Genomic DNA, 17,854 nt, shown 5'->3' on the forward strand with positions numbered 1-17,854 from the left:
TGGTTAAAGTTCAGAGGACCAGGATTGGCACAGAGAGGTGCGGGTTCGATCCCAGCTCTGTGCGCCAGTTTCTGGTCAGAATAGGCGAGGAGGCCGGGCGGTTAAAGAAAATTTAAAGCAGTGAGTTGCGAGTTCAAGCTGCGGATGTACTGCAATGTTAAGAATCGGCGACAGGCCGATTCTTAACTATAGTGTTCGAGTACAGCAGTGACCGAGAAATGTGTACCGCGTGGAAAATGTTTCAAAATATTGAGTGTTCAAATGTCGACAGGCAAGTCATGTGAAAATCCATAAGATTTTGAAATTAGCATAATAGAATATACTATGGCGTATATTTTGATAAGCCCGTACATGATGAATGAAAAATAACACAATCTATGTAATACAATTTTCCAAATAATAAAGATTTTAGCAATAAAAATTCTGCGTTCGAAATAAAAACGCCATTTGACAGAGGTTCAGTTAAAATTATATTAAAGTCGCCAACAGAAAATATATTTCACATAAATTGATATCGTAGAGTGTTCAGACTTTATTATATCAAGTAATTACCAACAAGTAGTATAGCAGTAGTAGGATTGTTTGCTAATGCTTCAGCTATTTCACACCGGAGTTCAAAAATCAACATCGCTAGCAAAGGGGAAAATAACAATTATTGAAAATTTCACTAATTAATCAACACCCACAAGGGGCGTATGGTAGTCCAGCCCGCTGAAGCTGGCGCGAAAGAAGCAGCGATAGCATCTCAATGAGAATAGGTAAGAAGGAGGGACAGGTGACAAGGAGGGACAAATGACAAGGAGGGACAAGTGACAAGGAGGGACAGGTGACATGGAGGGACAGGCGACAAAGAGGGCCATGTGGCAAGGAGGGATAGGTGACAAGAAAGGTCAGGTGAAAAGCAACAGAAACTAAGACGCTCGAACAAGAGGTCGCGTCGGCCGCCCGCACGAGAGAGACAGAGAAGATAAATGTAAGGAATCCTACCTACATAATAACTTAATGTAAGGAATCGTACCTACATAATAGCTTAATGTAAGGCATCCTAGCTACATAATAACTTAATGTAAGGTATCCTACTTACATAATAACTTAATGTAAGGAATACTACCTACATAATAACTTGATGTAAGGAATCCTACCTACATAATAACTTAATGTAAGGAATCCTACCTACATAATAATTTAATGTAAGTAATCCTACTTACATAATAATCTAATGTAAGGCATCCTACCTACATAATAACTTAATGTGAGGAATCCTGCCTACATAATAACTTAACCCCACAACTGAGACCTGCAGTCAGACACCGCGAGCTCAGCGATGGGGCGCTCAGGGACAATGTCCATAGGAACCCGAAATCACATAGGACTTCAGACGAGCACAGACACGAGTCTGAAGTCCCCCTTGAAGGGTAAATAATTAAAAAATAAGCCAGAGAATGTAATTATAATGACTTAATTATAGCTTTTGCAGTTATATAGCTGCAACAGTCAAGTTCCATTCCCTCAAGATAAGGTCTGCCGCCTTTTCCCCAATCATGATGGTTGCGGCCATAGGCGGTGCGGAGACGATCTGAGGCATAATGGACGCATCGGCCACTCTTAAACCACGCACGCCGTGTACCCTAAACGAAAAACATGTAACTAATTATTATTTGATAATATTAGTTCGCATTTTAACTGATAAATCCTAGACCAACATTAATTATGTGAATAATTTTTATTCCAAACATTCACAAATAAATCCATGACTGAAAAATATCGTTGATTGTTGTATGTTGGTATCAGATTACAAAAATGTAACAAAATCATTATTTATTATTTAGTTATTTAACAAAAAATTAACATTCCATGACATGTCATGTGGTAGCCTAGCGATCTTGTTGAGCATCGAAAAAAATATTAAAATGTTTTTCACCAAAAAAGATTGCAAATTTCTGAACGTTATGCCAAAGGAGAAACCCATTCAAAGTGATTCTCAGACAAATTAATGACACTTTGTCTAAATATCGAAGCACGACGAAGGGGCGTATCAGTGCTACGTCCGCTCTCTGCTCGTGCTGTGTTTAATTGAGAGTGTCACTATCTCTGGACGGTACGACCTATTTAATTTTTAGTTGAGTGTGTCATTATTTGGACGGTACGATCTATTTAATTTTTAGTTGAGTGTGTCACTATCTGGACGGTACGACCTATTTAATTTTTAGTTGAGTGTGTCATTATTTGGACGGTACGATTTATTTAATTTTTAGTTGAGTGTGTCATTATTTGAACGGTACGATCTATTTAATTTTATAAGCGTAAAAGAACAGCTACAGACTTGAGTTCGTGGGACACAACGCTGAACCTGTCGCTGGAAGGCCCCATGCGGCAGCTCCCCGCGGGGTTGTTGGAGGTTGTGAGGAGGTGGCGTGCATAGCACTCCCAGTAGGCGGGGGAGTTGTCTCCATACTGGGTGCATGCGCTCAGTTTCTGTGGGTGAATGGGTGTGGGGAGTGAAAAAAATGGGATTATAAATTGGTGAAGCATTAGACGGGGGAATGGTCCCCGTACTGGGTGCATGCGCTCAGTTTCTGTGGGTGAAATGGGTGTGGGTCGTGAAAAAAATGGGATTATAAATTGGTGAAGCATTAGGCAGGGGAGTTGTCCCCATACTGGGTGCATGCGCTCAGTTTCTGTGGGGGATTGGGTGTGGTGTAGTGAAAAAATGGGATTATAAATTGGTGAAGCATTAGGCGGGGGAGTTGTCTCCATACTGGGTGCATGCGCTCAGTTTCTGCGGGGGAATGGGTGTGGGTCGTGAAAAAAATGGGATTATAAATTGGTAAAGCATTAGGATTCTTAGGGGTTTAATTAAGCAGTCACCTCTAATTAAGAAAGAAAGAGATGAAAATAACTAAAAAACGTAAAAAGTAATATTAATATTATTAATAAATTAACTGCTATAGAGAGTTTAAGCCTGAGATTTTCGCAAGTTCTTAGGTAAACTTGACGAATAACTTAAGAGTAATATGCTCTGAATTAATTTTTCTTTGTATCTAAGTGAGAAAAGTTGGAATAATAGACTTTAAAGTAGCAATATCAAATAGATTATAAACTGATATTTTCGCAAGTAATAACAGTAATTTTTTTATTATAGCTTAGCATTGTAAACAAAATTAATAAAAGTTATAGTTCAGATCGAATAATTTTTTAACCATTAATTTCATTACTAAGTGCTATTGAGAACTCAGAGTAATTAGCAGGTAATTGTCCATATGTCAATGCAATTTTTAGCTATCTTTGGGTCAGCCTGACCCAGTCTGGCCCGGCAACAGGGCGTATCAGTGCTACGTCCGCTCCCTGCTGGTGCAGTGGGTAAGAAAGAGTCACCATTTGGACAATGACCAATCGATTTCTCTGAGTGAGTGTGTTATTTAATAAATATGTCAGTGTACAATGGAAGTTCAGCGTCTGCATTAAAATTATTTACCTTAGAGATAAATCTGGCTCCGGAATCTCCGTTCATGGCATTTGTGCCTCCAATTTTGAAGGCGTAGCGAATTGCTGCAGAAATGAACTGGGAATTAACTCAAAATTTTGGATGTGAGAAATTCCTAAAGTGATAGTTACATTATAGTAATAGTGGTGTCAGCGTTAAAATAAGCCCTCAATCCTCGATAAATTCTCACAGCTTGCTTTGATTTCGAACTCGCTGCTCCAATCTTCTCAACCACGCGGCCACCTTGCTGATTTGTCTAGAAATGTCGCAGTTTGCTGGAGTTTCAAACACGAAACTCACTGCCAGAATTGAATTGTCACCACTGAATCATTCTGCCGATGATTCTCGTATAGCAATTTCATATTAATTATGCAAAATTACCATGTATAAACATTTATCTCACCCTCAACAATCTAGTTGATGTCATTTATTAATTTGCTATCGAAAATCCAATCGTTTTACTATTAACGAATAAATCCCACCCTCAACGACCAAGTTGATGTCATTAATTAATTGCTATCGAAGACACTATCGTTGTTATTATTAAAAAATTAATCCCACCCTCATCGATCAAGTTGATGCGTCATAAACTAACTTGCCATCAAATATCCAATCGTTGTTATTACTAAATAATTAATAACACCTTCAACGATTAAGTTGATGTCATTAATTAATTTGCTATCGAAGATCCATTCGTTGTTATCATTAAAGAATTAATCGCACCCTCAACGATCAAGTCGATGTCGTGGGGATGAGAGAGGAAGTTGAAGTCGACGATGGGGTCGTGGTCGGGGTTGTTGGAGTTGAGGAGGACCCAACCCCGGCTCTTGGGGCGCAGCAGTGATGGGATGATGTACACGTGGGGAATGCCTTCTAGGGGACCTAGGACTTCCTGCCTTATCTGGGGATTAAATTAGTACTACGTTAGTATTAGGCACTAGTATTATAATTATAGGTATATTGACAAAGTATTATAATATTACAATAAATAAATATTTCTTAAATTATGCAAATGATGATTGAAATTATGTGTAATAAATATAACTGAAAGTCGCCAATGAGTTGGAAAAATGCTAGTAAACAATGAATCAATGGAAAAAATGTCTGTTTATTTTATAAACTACACCAATAATCTCTATAACCTAATCTCCTTTGCGGGTCTAGAAGGCTTTCACACAAGCAATGGTACCTGAGAGACTACAATATCTATTAATGATGTAATTAAAATTTTATTCAAGTTATTTTTGAGACGAAAGGTCACGTTAATGAAATATTATTTTATTCAAGCTATTTTTTAGACGAAAGCTTAGTCTGTGGGGCCACGTTATCATCGTGCATGTCCCAATCGGATCTTTTGGTGGATATCTCTTGGGTTAAATAATTCAGGAATTTTAAAATTTCGAATTTTGATTAAACTTGAATCTTGGAAATGAGATTTTTTGTCCCGAAGACTTCAACAGATGTCGTCACAGTTCTTTAATGCCCTCTGCTGTTTGTAAAACAGTAAAATATAACTCAGTACTCACTGCAGTGAGTGACAGAGAGCGCATTTTCTCGTCGACGAAAACATGAAGTCACGGACAGACGGACAGACAGACGGACAGACAGACAGACGGACATGACGAGCACAATAGGGCATTTTTTCCGTAAATGAGAAAATGCGCTAAAAAATGAATTTTTCAAAATTATTCACTCTGTCAATTGATCCATTCATTGTCTCAAATTACGCAAGTATGCAAAATTCCAGATCGATTGGACAGGTAAGAGTGTGTTAAATATAGATTATAAGATCTGTAGAAGACAAAATTATTTGTTCAATGTTTTTGAATTAAGAATTTTTTTCTAATTTTTGAAATGATATATTCTGTCAATTGATTCATGCATTGTCTTCGACTTTTAAGCAAGTGTGCAAAATTTCAGATCGATTGGAGAGGTTGAAGTGTGTTAAATATCAATTGTAAGATTTGTAGCAGACCGACAAACAAAAAGTGAAGTTAAAGAGAAGTCTTGTAAAAATGAATGGGTCATGTTGTCAAAATAGCGACATACTAATTTCTGCGTGTAGCACTGATATGCCCTTTAGCTGGGCCAAACTTGGTTATGCTGGCCCACATATGGGCAAGGAGTGCATCGCTATCCGGACAAATTCTCTAAATTTTTCGGAACATTACATTATACTTGTTCTTCAAATCTACATATATTTCGAGCTTACTTCTTCTCTAAGCGACAGCCTGACGGAATCAGAGAATTTCCCAAAATCTAAAGGCGAGCTGAACAAGACGAAGTGAACGTTCGGCCAATTGCTGTCAGTTTCGCCGAGGTTGATTTTGGCCGTCCCGTCGACTCCGTAGGGCCGGGTCAGGAGACCTGCAGTGAGAAGAAAATACGTGCGATGATTTGTTTATAGTATTCCCTATGGAAATCGTGTGGAATTTGATTAAAAGTAGTCCGTATGAAAACGTACTTTTATTTAAAAAGTTAATTACAAACATAAGGTATTACGTCCGCACGAAATACGTAAAGAAATTACACACAAGGCTAGGCAGGATCTTGATACACAGACACACTTTAAGTCATAAATGTTCACAATGTTGACGTGACCATTTAAACCGAAAAAATAATTTTGCGGGATTCTTACTTTTCGTAATCTGTGGACAGCAAAATATTATTTTGTGATCTCACCTTCCCTCGAAAAAAGGAAACGTTTCCAATTTTCAAATGATAATAAGCTCTTGAGTGAAGGCCCTGTCCCGTTGGCGACCGCAAAAGGCAAGTGAAAAATCGTGTGATGATCTTGCAGGTTTTGTCCAACTCCTTCTAGGGGCACTAAGACTTTGATCTGAGAAACAAACAAGTTACAGTTTATTCCGGTTAATAAGGCCAATGGTTTATTATAACATCCGCATAGCTGGGCAAAATCCTAGAGCATCGTAACCGTATTTTTCTATGTAAGGTCGGTCATGTTGATTCAACCTGTGGCTTATTTGGACAGAATCCTTGAGTCCCGATGTAGTATTATAATATAATATAATGTAATATAATATAATATAATAAAATATAATATAATATAATATAATATAATATAACATAACATAATATAATATAATATTATACAATATAATATAATCAGCAACTAGACCCTGGTGGACCGTCACGTAATTTTTAACCCCTCGGCCTAGGCCACCAGCCCGAAATCGACATGCATTTTTAAAACTGGCAGCGAATTTCGAACGCTCGACTCGCTGCAAAATCTTGTTGATTTAAACCATTCGAAAAGCGAATGGAGTATTACAATTAACCAAATTAACTGTATTCGAGGCCATAGAACGCCGTACCCTTTTAGAGACCAGGTGATTCTTAGGACCCACGCCCGAGAGCATGAGCAACTTCGGCGAGTTGAGGGCGCCTGCGCTGAGTATCACCTCTCTGCGGGCCACGACAGACTGCAGCTGCTGAAAATATACAAGCATTTTTGAGCGACGATTTTTTTGTAAATGAGAGAAGCTGGGGTGATGATTCATGTGTTATATTTATATAGTAAAAAAACAGTTTTTATTACTGCAACGAAAATGAATAATCATCAAAATAGCATTCGGATGTTGGAGCAGCGGTGAGGAAGAAAATTTTCATAGTCGATCTTGACTCTTTATTTTAATGATTTCAGCTATATATAAAATTTTGAGCTTTTTTTAATTGATGATTTTTAGAATTGTATTTTCATCGGTTACATATAATTTGTAATTCTTTATTGCAGAAATTAATATTCACTCACCCCTCCGCTGCTGTACGTGACGCCGTCAGCTTTCTTGTTTTCATCGAAGAGGATCTTCAAGTGAGAAAAGAAATCGATAACAACGTCATTTGATGCATAAAAAAAGTATATTATCTCTTAATTGAGAAATTTGTACCAAATATCCATTTCTACAGCCTCTTCTAGCAGTCAGGATACCGTTATTGCAAATTTCCATCCTTAACTACGAAGATAAAACAAATCACTTAGAAGATAAAATTCTACGCTGATTACTAAATAATTCTATGCTCTGATGAGTATAAAATTCTACCCTTGGTATTAAATAATTTTATGCTCTGATTAGTATAAAATTCTACGCTGCATGATTACTAAGTAACTCTATATGTTCTGATTAATTTACAATTCTGCGCTGATTACTAGATAATTTTATAATCTGATTAATAAAAAAATCTACACCAATTCAAAACAACTAATTTTTCTTCATTGATGACACTTGCGCACTTTTATTTGCATTGAAATCAAGACTTCCTGTTATTTTACTCCATCGATTATAATCATTTTAAAACAAAAATATCAATTTCAATTTTAATCGTAAACCTTATAAATATAATAACGCTAAATAAATTATATCAGTCGCGCGGGTTATAAAATAACAGTTTTTCTATTGTTACAATGTTTGTCACCTTGACAGTCGAGCAGATTTTAAAATAATAGTTTTATATTGTTACAATGTTTGTCACCTTGACGACAGTCGCGCGGGTTTTAAAATAACAGTTTTTAAATTGTTACAATGTTTGTCACCTTGACGACAGTCGCGCGGGTTTTAAAATTACAGTTTTACAATGTTTGTAAAGGTGGTTAAGGCGACAATGTTTGTCACCTTGACGACAATCGAGCGGGTTTAAAAATTACAGTTTTTAGATTGCTACAATGTTTGTCACCTTGACGACAGTCGCACGGGTTTTCACATGCAGTACGTTGTTCGAGCGACTTCCAGCGATGTAACTCTCGGCCGTTGTTCCCCTCCGGCCGTCGCGAATAGTGAAGTGACCGTCAGAAAATCCTGTTTGTAGCCACGAATTTTGACTTATTCAAAGTAAAAATCAAAGAGGAAATTACATATACAAGTTCCCATCCAAAGGCGCAAGTTCGCAAAAATTAATATTGAAAATCAAGGTGAAATTTACACAAAATCCTGTTCTTAGGCGTGCGTTCATGCTAATTCAATTTAAAACTCGAGAAGTAATTTACGGACATAGAATCCTGTTAAAAAACTTGACATATTATCTTGAAATACAGTATTACTGATTTTAGATGAAATGCCCATAACCAAAGGCTGCTATAGCGAGTGGACGCACCGACGCCTTCTGGTGAGCTGGAGCTGAGAACTCCATGTCCGAGCTCCATGCCGGCCCTGAGGAAGTTCCGGCCAACTGGAGTGCGGAAAGACTTTGGAGCAATGCGGAACGGACCTTTGCTGCCAAACCCGCTACCTGAACAATCGATAATTGAAATAATTTAAGCAATAAAATAGCTTGAAAACAATTTAAAGTTCAGTTCAAAACGTGGAACAAGAAAGACCCTTCAAGGCCCAAGCACTTGATTGACGGCGAAAAGAAATGAGTTGTATTTCTGAGACGAGACCGAAAATAAGTTTTACCTGCGGGTTACAAACGCGTGGTATTAGAGCGAAAGTGAAATTTTAAATTCTCCATTTTAGCACTCGGTTCATAATTATTATGATAATAATTCATAATTATTTTCCGTCGTTTTAATTATTGAAATCTTAACAAATAAAAGTCAGTATTAAACGTTGTACAACAAATATAAGTAAACAGAACCGAAGCCCTTTTATTTTGCTATACAATTTTAACTTCTTCCAATCTTTTAATCTTCTAATTTCAGGAGAACGACGAATTTGTAAACAATGCGAGTAGAAAAACCAAACAAAAACACGATGAATCAGCCAATGCAAATAGAAAAATCGAACATTTCACACGTTGAATCAGCCAATATAAGTAGAAAAATCAAACTTCCACACATTGAATCATCCAATACATGTAGAAAAATCAAACTTCCACACATTGAATATTACCTCGCCCGTTGAGTGACATTGACTCGTTCATGACAAATCCCTCGAGCTTCTGGAAGTACGGCACCACGTCCTCATAACTCCAGCCCGGGTTGCCCATGTCCGCCCAGTTGTCGAAATCCTGGGCACTGCCGCGGGAGTAGATGTAGTAGCTGATGGCGCTGGACCCGCCTAGTACTTTGCCTTGAGAAATGTGTGATGCCTGTAGGGAAGTATTACCGTATTAATCGATTATTACCTTGCCCTGAGAAATGTGTGATGCCTGGAGGGAAGTATTACCGTATTAATAGATTATTACCTTGCCCTGAGAAATGTCTGATGCCTGGAGGGAAATATTACCGTATTAATCGATTATTACACTGCCCTGAGAAATGTCTGATGCCTGGAGGGAAATATTACCGTATTAAGTGGCAATCACTTATCCCTTCATAAACATTGCAATATTAATATGATAATTACTTTGCCCTTAGAAATGTGTGATGCCTGTAGGAAAATATTACAGTATTAATCGATAATTATTTTATCCTGAGAAACGTGTGACGCCTGTAGGGAAATACTACCGTATTAAGTGACAATCATTTATCCCTTTATATACAAGCAAATACTAGATTAACAATGAAGTAATTATAGGTTAAACCCGCCCAGCACATTACCCGGAGAAATGTTTGATGAATGTAGGGAAATATTACATTATTAATCGATAATTAATGCGCCCTGAGAAACTTGCGACGCCTTTATAGGGAAGAATTACATTTTTAATTGACAATTACTTTTGTCTTGAGAAACGTTCGATGCCTGTATAGAAATATTAAAATATTAATCGATAATTACTTTTCTCTGAGAAACATGTGATGCCTATAGGAAACAATTACACTATTAATATGCAATTAATTTTTAGTACTTTCCTATATTGTGGTTTTCTTACTGAATGAGAATTTATTAACCCTGTACAAATCATTAATTAGGACACAAATTTTGAAAAATCTCGATGCTTGCTTGTTCGAAGAATTCGCCAGAAGCTTTTCATTTCATAAACCTACTTAATCCTAAGTTGGCATCTAAGAGTGCATCACTAAAATATTACTGTAATTTCGAAATAAGTTTAGTTTTAACTTATTTGAAATAAATTTTCAGTCTTCTAAGACGAAAAAACGGATCTCTTAAAATGAATAAGCTAACCTTCAGATCTGACACCAAAGTTATTTCAAATGAATAATCCAGCACGAGATAATTAAATGAATATTCCAGCCTTTTTCCATATACATTTTCAGCACCTCCTGTAAATACCTCAGCAGCCTTGCTTCACGATTTGGACTCTCATTTACAGCTTTAGACCCATAATTAGCTTAGGACCCAAATTTATGTTTGGACTCTCATTCAAATTACGACCAACAATTGCTTCGGACCTTCATTCAGCAGAATTCTTGCATTCAGCTTTGGACTCACATTCAGTTTTCACCAATATTTAGCTTTGGATATACATTCAGCATAGTACCCACAATCTGCTCAGGAATCACATTCAACTTTAGACCCACATTCAGCGTTGGGCCCATATTTGGTTGTGGACCCACATTCAGCTTAGTACCCACAATCTGCTCGGGACCCACATTCAGCTTAAGACCCCATTAATCTTAGGACCCACATTTAGCCCTCGACTCGCATTTACCTTAGGACTCACATTAATCTTAGGACTCACACCTGTGACATACATTTTGCGCAAATCCTTTCTGCGAGAAGGGTTGCGAGGCGAGACGGTAGTCCCAGTCCATGTCCCCGCCCAGCGCTGCAGGCCAGAGTCCCGGGACGGTCGATTCAGGGTGCGCGGCCGAGCCTGCCTCCAGCAGTAGCACGCTGGCACCCGCGTCAGCAAGACGTGAGGCGATCACGCAGCCACACGTGCCGCCACCAACTGACTCGGTAAAAAGTGGGTAGTAATACTCAGTAGAGAGTGGGAAATAATATATGCAATAAAAAGTGGATAATAATATCCAGTAAAATGTAGGTAATAATATCCAGCAAAAAGTGAGTAATAAGACCCAGTATAAAGTGGAAAATAATCCCAATAAAAGTGGGTAATGATACTTGAAGGACGAAAGCATGAGTGTAAAGTAATCCTTAATATTTATGAGTACTGTCACCGAATACTAACAGGGGAAAATCACAGGAAAATAAAATCAAAATTGGTGATATTGCATGAATGAAAAAATTTGAGAATTAGGAAGTCTACAATTTTTGTTTGCACTGTCAAAATAAAGGAAATGGATCGCTATTTGTGGGGGGAGGGGAGGGCGAAGAAAGTGACGCCCATCAAAATGGGCCATATTTCGTGGGTGGAGAAAATATCTCTTTTCCCAGCGATTTTAAATATTTTTGCTGCTCAAGACACGAGTTTTGAATCGTGAAGCAGGAATGTAATATGATATTTAACAAACTGCCCAACAGTTTACACAACACGAGCAGGGAAAATTTTTTAGTCTAACTCGATTTATTGCAAGGAACTCGTTCATCGCTTCTATGCTATTTGTATAGTTTATAACACAGTTTATATAATATTATAAACTGTGTTATTATTATTATATATAAATATAAGCTTTATTATATAAAGTCTATAATGCAATGAAGGATGCGTCAAATAGAGTGCAATTGCAAGATGATCTTGATACTTTTGTTAACTGGGCTGATACGTGCATGCAGCTGCGGTTCAATGCTGACATGTGTAAAGTACTTCACCTCGGGAAGAACAATGAACAGCAAGATTACAGTATGAGAAGACATGGTTGCAACGAGAGAGTAATGATTGAAAAGTCTAGTGTGGAAAAAGATCTCAGAGTTTATGTCGACAAGAAGCTGGAATTTTCTAAGCATGTTGAAACACAAGCTAATGCATACAATAAACTTCTTGGTCTAATCAGACGCTCTTACGAGTTCCTAGATGCAGAAGCGATTAAGCAGTTGTTTGCTGCTGTCGTGCGCCCGAATCTAGAGTTTGGAAACGTTGTGTGGTCACCGAGATTTGAAAAGACAAAAATTTAATAGAGAATGTTCAAAGACGTGCAACAAGGATAATTCAAGGCTTGAAGGGCAAGTCCTATGAAGAAAGATTGAAGATTATGAAGCTTCCAAGCCTCAGTTATCGACATCTACATGGGGACCTCATTGAAATATACAAGTATACTCATGGTTTGTACAAGTTCCTCAAAAGATTACTAGAATTTAGAACAAGAACCAACACCAGGGGCCACGGCTATAAACTAAAAAAACTGCGCTGCAACTTCTCCACGCGACAAAATTTCTTCTCGCTTCGAATCACCGACATGTGGAACAGCCTCCCCGATGACATCGTTGGCGCTCCAAGTATGAACGCGTTCAAGAACAGACTAGATTACAGTATGAGAACCCATACGCAGCCAATATAATATTCGTACCCATATCACAACTATTGTGTTCATGCCCACACCACAACTATGGTATTTGTATCCATACCATCACTATGGCATTTGTTCCCACATCACAACAATATGGCATTTGTACCCATATCACCACTATGGCATTCGTACCCACACCACAACTATGGCATTTGTACCCATACCGCCACTTTGGCATTTGTACCCATACCACAACTATGGCTCTTGTACCCACACCACCACTTTGGTATTTGTACCCATACCACCACTATGGTATTTGTACCCACACCACAACTATGGCATTTATACTCACACCACCACTATGATATTTGTACCCATACCACAACTATGGTACTTGTACCCACACCACCACTTTGGTATTTGTACCCATACCACCACTATGGTATTTGTACCCACACCACAACTATGGCATTTATACTCACACCATCACTATGGTATTTGTACCCATACCACAACTATGGTATTTGTACCCATACCACAGCTATGGCATTTATACTCACACCACCACTATGGCATTTATAACCATACTACCATTATGACATTTGTGCCCATACCACCAATATAGTATTCGTACCCACACCACAACTATGGAATTTGTGCCCATATCACCGCTATGGTATTTGTAACCACACCACCACAATGGTATTCATACCCACAATGAAGTCATATGCGTCCAGTATGGTCGGGTCAGGGTATCGCTTCGGCGACTCGAACAGCAGCAGCATCAGCAGCAACCGCAGCAGCTGCAGCAGCGGCCGCTGCAACAGCAGCTTAATGCTGCTCACACATTCTTATGTCATTAAAACAAATATAATTTTATTTGCACCATTGATTTTTCATGGGTGATTTTTGGAAACAGAAAATAATTTGCAAGCATTCACTTCATCATTCAATAATTTCATTTTAACTTAGGTATTGACAATTCAATTTAATAATATTAAAACAACGAAATGACCTACAACGACGAAATTGTGAAAATATTATAATATAATTTAGGCATAGTATAGGTGTTTTTTTTTTAAATTTAGTTTTAATCACTCTTTAAAGGAAATTGCTCAAATTTAGGCCATAATAAATGCCCATACACTTACTTAGGAAGGGTGATCATCGATATCCATGTTGCAAAAGTCATATTGAAGTATCAGTGACACACACAGCTACTAAACTCTGAATACTCCACAAAAAAATTGTCTTATATATCACACAACAACTGTGCAACATTCTAAAGTGCGCCACGAGTACGTATAATTATCATCACAAGTTATAAATATCTTGCGAATGCACATTTTTCAAGACACAGATTCTAATAACCTTTTTATTTGCATAGAAAAAATTCTTCTCAGTAACGGTACAAGGTGCGGCGTATCGATTGCGGTAACCAATACTTCACTTCAACTCTCACAATTTGTGATCACATTGACAACTCTCAAAGTTTATTTTGATATTGTTGTAAAAAATTGATCGTCATTCTTCAGTTTTCCTGCAGCTGACGATAGTGAATATTTCGTCCGAAATTGCCAAAAATCTCATACGTAATTCATGCTAACACCGATTTCTTCGAAATGCTTACTCAGATTTCATGGTAAACTTACTGAGTTTTTTATCGAATTACCAAGATTCCTCGGCCATCAGGGTCCAGTAACTCTTTACAAGAAGCCAGTATTATGATAATAAATCACATTTATCAATTCGAAAGTTATAATGGCCGCCACTATATAGCGGCGTGGTGTCCACACATCCAATGACTTCCCTAACAAAGTTTAGAGTCGCCCCAGCTTCTGGTAATCCAAATTAGAAGCTGCCTCGTCTGTGAATTTTCACTGGGTAACAAAATTTAGAGTCGCCCCAGCTTCTGGTAATCCAAATCAGAAACTGCTGCGTCTGTATATTATCACTGGGTAACAAAATTTAGAGTCGCCCCAGCTTCTGGTAATCCAAATCAGAAGCTGCCTCGTCTGTAAATTTTCACGGGTCGCAGATCATTCGACTATATGTTCATCCACACGCTACCAGTTGCAGGCTTCGAATGAGTGACCTCAGCCTACTGTGGCTTACAAACGCGTCCCGCTTGCCTTGGCAGCTTCCAAACTTAACCAGTTTTTACAGCAACCGGGCAAAGCGAGTATAAGAAACATGAATACGAAATGCATTCGAGAATCGTATGTATTGCTCACTGGACTTTCGTTGACCTTGCTTGTCGTTACTCATTGTACAGATAGGCAAAGGCAAAGGCATCGGTCTTGGGCGAGAAAAACTTGCAAAAAATTAAAGTGTGACTGAAGCCTTGGCAGATGTTATTTAGTGTCAAAAAAAAGTCCGACGGCATGCGTTCAGTATTCATTATTAGAAAAATACTGAGAAAAACCAAATAATAATAGAACTTATTTGAATAAATAAGGCCTAGATGTGGAATGAATTTCTTCTTCGTACACATGCTGAGAATTTTAGATCTGTGCTGATTGAAATTGTAATATCACGATTCGTAAAGAATGCTCGGATAAATTATTTTGAAGAATATTGAGTAATGATTTTGATGAAATTAGCCGTAGTAAGTCTCGGTCGACTAATAAATTACGATGAATTTTGAGGAAATTTAGGAGTTAAAAATACGAGTTCCAACTTAAAAAAATATGTATTTTTTAGAAACAACTATAAATACAAAGCAAAAGAAAGATTTAATAATCCCATTTAATCCGCCTTCCTCTCATAGTACGCTATCTTAATTGAATCATCTGTCAACGAGGCTTCCATCTATCAACTCAACTGTTAGTGTTTGATCCTCATATGCCCGATATAATATTCTATTCGATAATTCAAGCTTCTAAATATCCGTTAGTTTAAGTTTCTAAACCTCTTAATAATTTAAGCTTTTAAACACCCGATAAATTAGGCTTCTAAACAGACGATAACTTCAGCTTGCAAACACCCGATAAATTCAGCTTCTAATCATCCGTTAATTTTAGCTTCTTAACGTCCAATAAATTCAGCTTCTAAACACCCGATAATTTCAGCTTCTACTCGATGCACCCGAGGTATCACAAAAAAGTAATAAGTGTCTCTTGAATAATATGCGCATTGCGCACAGCATAAAAATTACACACGTCGCTTTTATCTAAATGAATATTAAAAAAAAATAAAATAAATTTTGTTTGTGGTTTCAGCGATTAAATTGAAAAAAATCATTTTTCATTAATTGGTTGAGGAAAAAGCAAAATAGTGCGATGTCTGCATACGACACAGAGCGACAACTGCCTTGAACTCGACGGGCTCGAACAATTCGACGGCTTCTTATTCAGACCGATTAATGCTCAGAAAAAATACCCACTCAAAAAGTTTTCTTTCATACCTGACCCACATATGTAGGTGCAAGTTTTTTTTTATAGTTTATAACAGCGTTGAAGCGCTAATGCTCAACCGTAAAGCGTAGCTATTCTGAATTAAACGGAAAGTAAACAGAATAGTAAAACGAAACTTAACCCTTTCGTAACTGACTGAATCTTGATCCCAAGCCACTAGGTACAAATAGCATTGTCGACGGTAAATGTATCCGAGGTCAAAGAGATAATTGATTTACGCTAAGGGTAACTGAGTTATTCGCACATGAACATTTTCCGGTCAGATAATTTTACGTGCACTGTTTTCCAACATTTCCCGAGAGAGAACAAATAAAAAAATTGATCGAATTCCCGTCAAATTTTGTGGATTTAACGGAAGAGTTCCGCCATCTTCCTAATTCTCGCTTATGTGATGAATAAAATGCACAATCTATTTCTCTTTATATTGACTTAGAAGCATTTAAATAGAAACATACAAGTTTCTCCGCATTAAGAATAATTCTAACTTATATAGCAGCTCAGATCTTGACGTATTATATATTCAATTACAAACACTTTGTGACGTCATAAGTAATATCTCCGTTAGCCGCAAACTCACTTCTAGCGCGCGATTATATATGCAAACGCAGGCAACTTTCCATGATATAATGACAAGATTTGCTATTATTCTGGCAATATTAGAATGAATAATTAGAAAAGAGGAAGATTCGGATTCGGTAAGTTTGAACGGAACGATTTTTCACAGCACAATGTAGATTCTACACAGAACAATGCATTCTTCATAGCACGATGTAGATCTTTCACAGCACAATGCATATCTTTCACAGCACAATGCAGATCCGTCACAGTACAATGGAGATCCCTCATAGCACAATACAGATCCGTCATGCCACAATGCACATCCTTCATAGGTTGTACAATGACGATGTGTGGCATGAATGAACTTAAAATCCAAATACTCATTTTCCATTCGTAATTTATCATTAATTTCACTGTTAACTATTTATACAACAACCCGTTTTCGTGCTCAAGTTATACGAACTAATTTCTGAACACAGCTGCAAGTGAGAGGCCTGAAAAAATTGGCTTATAGGTACGTCAAAAATTCCACATCAGGAGCTCCTATTTACAATTAAAAATGTTCACTGACGCATTTTGCTGATAGCATTCTTTTCAAGGGGACTCAATCGTTGATCTTCGTTCATATCGAAACACGGGCGACAGAAACTAATACAGGACATTAAATTCGTATGATGGTTCGGAATTAAAGCTAAAAACTGTTCTATACGTTATCAAACAATACAAAATTTGACAGGAATGATGCAACTGTTTTATACGCGCTACGTAGTACCTCAAGGTATACGGTCTGCTGGGATTGTATATTAAGATCTTATTCTTTGATATAATTCCATGTAGCTCAGTTAACTTTTAAATCAACATACATTTAGTAGACGTACTGCACTTAACAACATTCAGGTTTAACGAGCAACTCGCAGACAAATAGATTCATACAACGGCATAAACATATCAGTAACATAATAGGGGTTTCGCCTATATAGGTATAGTCAGATGGGGTAAGACAGGACCGAAATCACTAACAAGCATGTAGCATCTATACCATGAATAAATAAAAAACCCTAAACCTATCACAAGGTGTAGTTATGCAATGGGCTTCTAAGCTACAACTCAGACTTTCTGCATACAACATAGTTTTCTGTACAGATTAAAAAAAGTGAGCTGGTCCCATCTTACCCCACTGGGGTAAGA

The 17,854-nt window shown here is 37.5% G+C and overlaps 1 protein-coding gene across 1 annotated transcript; it reads right to left on the reverse strand.

The window, feature by feature from the left end:
- Positions 1–1,271: 1,271 nt before the first annotated feature.
- LOC108668427 (oxygen-dependent choline dehydrogenase-like) lies at positions 1,272–14,920 on the reverse strand. The gene is made up of 15 exons (XM_047885320.1): positions 13,844–14,920; positions 13,405–13,529; positions 11,037–11,236; positions 9,331–9,529; positions 8,594–8,728; positions 8,177–8,298; positions 7,257–7,310; positions 6,820–6,936; positions 6,167–6,323; positions 5,697–5,851; positions 4,208–4,385; positions 3,476–3,549; positions 2,741–2,779; positions 2,324–2,475; positions 1,272–1,628 (listed from the first exon to the last, which is right to left on the reverse strand). The coding sequence occupies exons 1-15, from the start codon at positions 13,882–13,884 to the stop codon at positions 1,478–1,480; spliced, it is 1,899 nt and encodes a 632-aa protein (XP_047741276.1). The 5' UTR covers positions 13,885–14,920; the 3' UTR covers positions 1,272–1,477.
- Positions 14,921–17,854: the final 2,934 nt, after the last annotated feature.

Source organism: Hyalella azteca, unplaced genomic scaffold (genome assembly GCF_000764305.2).
Source record: "Hyalella azteca isolate HAZT.00-mixed unplaced genomic scaffold, Hazt_2.0.2 contig17590, whole genome shotgun sequence".
NCBI lineage: Eukaryota > Metazoa > Arthropoda > Malacostraca > Amphipoda > Hyalellidae > Hyalella > Hyalella azteca.